This window comes from Phodopus roborovskii, unplaced genomic scaffold, assembly GCF_943737965.1.
Source record: "Phodopus roborovskii unplaced genomic scaffold, PHOROB, whole genome shotgun sequence".
NCBI classification, from domain to species: Eukaryota; Metazoa; Chordata; class Mammalia; order Rodentia; family Cricetidae; genus Phodopus; species Phodopus roborovskii.
In genome coordinates this window covers 33,380,778-33,386,777 of record NW_026126567.1, presented here as the reverse complement: position 1 = coordinate 33,386,777, position 6,000 = coordinate 33,380,778, and the positions used below count along the sequence as shown (strand labels likewise).

Here is a 6,000-nt window from a genome sequence, read left to right as displayed (position 1 = left end):
TTTGGGGGGACCACCTCTAAAACACAATGCCCATAACCTATTTGGGTTCTGATTCTGGTGGAGGTCAAGAGAAATAAAAACACTGGCAAAAAGGGCCTTGCTGTGACAGTGGGTACCTGGTAGACACATATTTAGTTCAGTAAGGACCACACTGGACAACCTGAAACTGTGAGAGCCTGTCCTGTTACTGCTAACAGGACAATGGGTCTGTGGGGAATTGTTTCTCTCCTGGTGTACTGGAATTCTGCTTTGGGAGTCACAAGAAGCCTTATGGTGGTCTTCCAAACCGACAAACAATTGACTGTGATTTATTTCCATATGTATGTTTGCATCTTCCCCCCAAGACAGCAGTTCCCAACCCTTTGGGATTCACATACCAGATATCCTACATATCGTATATTCACGTTATAATTCGATTCACATTATGATTTGTAACAGTAGCAAAATTACAGTTATGAAGTAGCAACAATATAATTTATGCCTGGGGTGTTCACCATAACATGAGGAGCTGTCATCAAAGGGTCATTTTCTCTTATCCAACAACTAATTATCCAAACAACAGATTGGATTTTCTTATTTCTTACCCCCCAGTTTTCCTAGCTTGGACCCAAATTTCTGTCTTAGCTTGGGGACAGTGTCAGTCCTGCAAGAAATAGGATTGTGGGGGCAGGAGCATAGTCATGCCTCTATGGGGCCACCAGGACCCCAGTGGCACAACAACCCCTGGGCCTACCTGGTGTGATCTCAAACAAGTGCTTCCCCGGGTCCTCAGGGTCTGGAAGAAGTTCGGTCACTTGTGTCCCTTGTAGAGAAATAAATCCCTGAAACAGAGACAAACACAAATAAGAAACCTGTGAAGGCTGGGAAAGGGCTCCTTGGAGTGGAGGGTGGTGTAGGACAGGGCAAGGCAGACTGAGTACCAGGGAGGAGTATGTGTCTCCTTTCTGGGGCATGGGACCAGGCACAGAGGACCCCCCCCCATATGCACACACAGTTGGAGGATGGGAGAAGCTCTTCCAACAAGGGGTGGGCCATGACTTCCCAGTGCAAGACAAGGCAAACCAAGACTGTGGCCAGGAGGACAGGGCTGGGGGCTCTTCCATCCCTCACCTCCCTATCCCAAGGCTCACTGTTGCCTCCTGTAGGGCCCCAGGTGTGGAGAGTAAGAGAGAGGAAGGCTGGTGTTCAAGAGCCTTGGAGGTGGCATCGGGAATAGACAACATCACACGTCTATGTGAATCCAATCTGCCATGGCCTGAATGAAATTTCATTCATTCTTTTCTTGGTTTTATATGTGTATTTGATTTACTATTATTATTAATCATAATTATTTTGGCTTTTATGAGACAGGGTTTTTCTGTGTAGCCTTGGCTGTTCTAGAACTCACTAAGTAAATCAGGCTGACCTCAAAATCAGAGATCTGCCTGCTTCTGCCTCCGGAGTAGTGGGATATAAGTCATGTGTCACCATGCCCAGCTTAATCAATTATTAAGAGATTTCCACTGCAGGGTTGTGGATCAAACCTGGGATCAAACCTCTCATACTCTAGGCATATGCTCTCCCATTGAGCTGCATGTTCAGCCTGAGGTTTTACTTCTTTGCCTACAGAATAGGAGTCACCAACATGCACGAAGTCACCAGCCTACAGGGTGCCATCTTTGTGTCATAGGCAAGCACGGTCGTCCCTTGGAATTCACAGTGTATTGGCTCCAGGATCCCTTGGATGCCCTTTCTGAAGCTCAGTCTGTATGTTATATAACGTGACGTTGACCCTCACTTCTCAGGAGAGTTCCATAAGCCAGATTCCTTCTTGGTAAGTCCTCCCCAAAGAGATGAGGTATTGCTTCTTGCACCCACAGGCTAGCAAGAGCCCTCTTTCTCTCTGGAGGAGTTCCTTCATGTCACACACGCTCAGCTTTGCTTAATTTAGACCCCATGTGTCTTGACTACATATGCTTCTATCCTCTCTATCCTCTGCAGGACTCCACTCCTGCAGTCAGCTCTCCAGGTTCAAACCTGGTAAATTGTGTCACTTCTCTGAACCTCGGTTTCTGTATCTGTGCATTGGGAATCCTACTAGTTCCTTGTAGGGCTGTTCTGAGCTTAAATGAATTAGTACCTGGGATGTCCTTAGCGTAGGTCCTGCCACACAGTGTGTGCTTTATTTTGAGACATGGTCTCACTATGTAACCCCGGCTGATCTGGAACTCACTATTTAGATCACGTTGAATTCATAGAGATATGTCTGCCTCTGTCTCCCAGGTGCCACAGCTCAAGGAGTGAGAACTTTGTGTTAGCTAAGCGAATCTCTCTATTATGTCTGGGCTCCAGAACAGGTGGGGGGTATAGCCACAAATCTGCATTGAGAAGCCCAGTGTCTGTGTCACTGTTTCCCATCCCCACCCCTATGCTTGTGAGCAGACACTCTCCTCCTGGGCCAGTAACATTTTGGTGTGTCCTCACAACATCCCCATGGGGGACTGTAGTCCTGTTGTGCAGATAAGGAAGCTAGTGGGGATGGTAGGGGTGGGGTAGATAGAAAGATGAAGCATTAGCCTGCAGCTGAGTCAGGCCTTTTCTGGCAGATCCTGACCATAGAAGGGAAATGGGAGCCTTATGTCTGCTGGCATCTGTGCTTGGGGGACATAAGGAAATGCTCTCGTGTAAGCAACATCAAGGCAGAATGGGGTCTGTACCCACAGATGCTTGCTCTAGGAAATTATAGCAATAAGCCAGGGATCCAGCTGGCAATTGCTGTAACTGAATTACTGGTTGTGTTCTTGCTAAGGAACGTGGAGCTACAGGGAATAAATTAGGACAGCAGCCCCAGGATGCGGGAACGTGCTCATTAGAGGGCGTGTGCAAAGTCCATCACTGACTCTCCGGGCTTGCTGTTTTGGTAACTGACTCTGATGGGGTACTTTGCTGTGCATTTTCCCTGTTCCTCAATAACCATCATCCACACAATGGGAGTAGCAATATCTTCACTAATGTTACTTTCCACTGAGGGTAAAGGAAACTGCAGAAATAGCTCCTGTTGTGGGAACTGGTACAATGTTCCTGGCTCTCAAACCTACTTGACTGAATTTGTGGGGCAGGTGCTGCTTTGCTATCTCCTTGCACTGAGGTGAGAGAGGCAAAATGCAGGCTTACATCTATGCTGCAAGCAAGGGTCAGCTGGGATATGAGTTCCCACCTGCCCACTCTGCACCCCACCTTTGAGACAGCAGCTTTCCACCAGTTCAGCTTAAGCCACTGTGGGAGACCCAGAAGGGGACTCTGGTATCCAGGAGTCCCTTTGTACTCCAATGAATCCCTGAGTGGCCCCATCACTGCAAGGGACCTTAGCACCAACCTGTGGCTTCACTCAATACCCCAATCTTCCTAAAAGTTGGGAGTGAAGCTTTTATTTTGGGGTTAGATGGAGCAGGGTGTGGTGGTCCCAAGAAGCCTGCTCTCCTGGTTGGGATTGTGATGTGTGTTAGTACTGGAATGAAAGTGCTTGTAAGGTGTCTACCAGACATCCCAGTGTAAACCTGGGCTTGCCTCCCAAGCGACCCCAGAGCTTGCTGAAGCACAGAGTTATGGGCTTGTTTGACAGTAAAGAAAACAGAGCACCCAGTTTACACGTTTGCCATTCTCTGTAGAACACAGGTCTTTTCCCTTCATGGCCAGGTTCACAATGTCACTGAGTGTGGAGTTGGGAAGAGATTCACTATAGTGTTTGCCACATGGTCACCTCGGAGGACAGGGCACAGTCAAGGAAGCCAGTTGAAAAGAGATGCAGATGTGTGCCCAGTCCTTACCTTTGCTTTTCTTACAGCTGATTTAACTGTGGATGAATGAATTGCTCACCATGGGCCTGTCTGTTCAGAGGAGTACTGGACTCCACCCTGGAAAGCTGAATTCCATGGTTCTGGAGAAAGTAGCTGAATTTTTATTTCTGCCTAGTTTTCTGATGTTGGTGGCTTCAGGAATATGCCTTGAGGGCAGCTGGTCTAGGTCAGTCAAGGGTTGGTGCTTTTCCTTTGAGTTTAGTCCTCTCCTAAATTTGCTAACCCGTAGAACAATAACATGGACTCCATGGGGCCATGGTGACAAGGCAATGGCTTGTGATCTACTGGAGTGGGATATTCACTTTGTCGTCTTCTGTGGCACTGACCACACTCAAGGGGGGGGGGGTTGGAGCCAGGGCGGAAGTGACCTGGGGAACTAAGTCAGAGGAGGCGGGGGGGGAGGGAGGGAGGGGGGATGCGCTCTTGCAAGCCGCAGGGGGACAGGAGGATCCGTTCGGCCTAATTGTTTATCCTGATCCTTATTAAACCACGATCTCGAATGGAGGCATGGGTTCGTATCCCACTTCTGACACCAGGTATCGCTTACAAGAATTCCTCCGGAAGTCTTCCTGTCCCCCTGCGGCTTTCAAGAGAGCATTCCCCCACGCCTCCTCCGATTTAGTTCTCAGGTCACTTCCGCCCCTGGCTCCACCCCCAATCAGTGTGGTCAGTGCCACAGAAGGCGACAAAGTGAATATCCCACTACAATCTACCCCAGAGAGTGGAGCTGCATTTGAAATCCTGTGCCTTGCACATGCAGGTCATAGGGGCAATGGATATCTGCTTCCATCCTCTTGACAATGCAACAACCACAAAGGTCCTGGGATTTTTCTTGAGGGTAGTATCCAAAATAAACATTAACAGGGTCCAGCTGGTTTTCTTCCAATAATGTAGGGCCAGGGCTTGGGCACTTTGGCTCTGGAAGGGGCCAGACTCATAGCTCATAGCCTGCATTACAGTGGCACTGTTGGTTGAAAGCCCATGGGCACACAGCCAGAACACACAAGCTCCAAGGCACTTCCTCCTTCCCCTGGGTCTGAACTCACGGCCATTGGCTGTTGGTAGGTTTGCTCAGCCTGCAGGTCTGAGCTCATCCCTAGAAGCTGCAGCTGACTTTGCTCATCTCTAGCTCCATCTTTCCATAGTCTATTGGTACAGATGACTCATGAACTAAGAACACTGCATTCTGTCTGTCTCCAGCAGGTTCCCACAGCCAGGACTGCTGCTGTCTCCACCACAGGGCCTGCACCAGCTCCCCTAGCTCCCCCAGCCTCCAGGGAGACCTGCCAAAGCACACAGGACCCCAGACCACAAGTTCTGCCTACAAAAAACAGAGCTCTATGAAGTGTATAGCACAACCCCAGTCGAGGAGCTTTTGGGAGAGAGTATATTTCAAAAACAACAGCAAATTAAAAATCCATCATCTACCCAAGCATGATGGTGTATGCCTTTAATCCCAGAACCAGGGAGGTAGAGGCAGGCAGATCTCTGGTAGTTCAAGGCCAGCACTATGGTCTACATAGTGATTTGCAGGACAATCACAATACACAGAGAGACCCTGTTCCAAAAGCAAACACAAAAGTAAAGCCACCCAAAAATAAAAATCCATCATCTATACGACATAATAATAAATGCAAACCCCAGAAACCCCTTAGGCTGAAGAAAAGTGGTTTGGTGATTACCCATATTCCATCTTATGTGCCTAAACCGCATAATGGGTAACTTAGGGTGTGATATTTGAAATTCTGAAAGTCTACTATACCAAATTCGGTGTGTATTTGATTATCTACTGCTACCCAATATGCCCAGAACTTAGAGCTGAAAACTACAGTGGTATTTTGTCAGACAGCTTCTGTGGGGCAGGAATTTGGAGGTGCACTAGTTGAATAGTCCCGAGGCTTTATAAGGAGACAGTTAGATACAGAAACTTGACGGCCCGAAGAAGACCAGAGATATATTTTCACACTAGACCACTCAACGGAAGCTATAAAACAGACTCAGACTCCCGAGGCACAAAGTAGGGTGTGAGTGACAAATGCAGCAGGCAGGATTAACTATAATTCAACTCTATAGAGGAAAACATACTTAGAGTTCTTGAAATCAGGAACCCAGAGAAAAGATAAGTTTTAAAACAGTTTAAATGCCTGGGAATTTAGCTGAATTG

General features: G+C 47.9%; 1 protein-coding gene across 1 annotated transcript in view; it reads right to left on the bottom strand.

The window, feature by feature from the left end:
• Nucleotides 1-686: 686 nt before the first annotated feature.
• LOC127235349 (rho GTPase-activating protein 22-like) overlaps nucleotides 687-6,000 on the bottom strand; it is a 50,521-nt gene continuing 45,207 nt past the window's right edge. Inside the window, exon 4 of the mRNA XM_051202597.1 lies at nucleotides 687-821. Within this exon, the coding sequence (XP_051058554.1) occupies nucleotides 687-821 (135 nt within the window). The remainder of the gene's footprint in view (nucleotides 822-6,000) is intronic.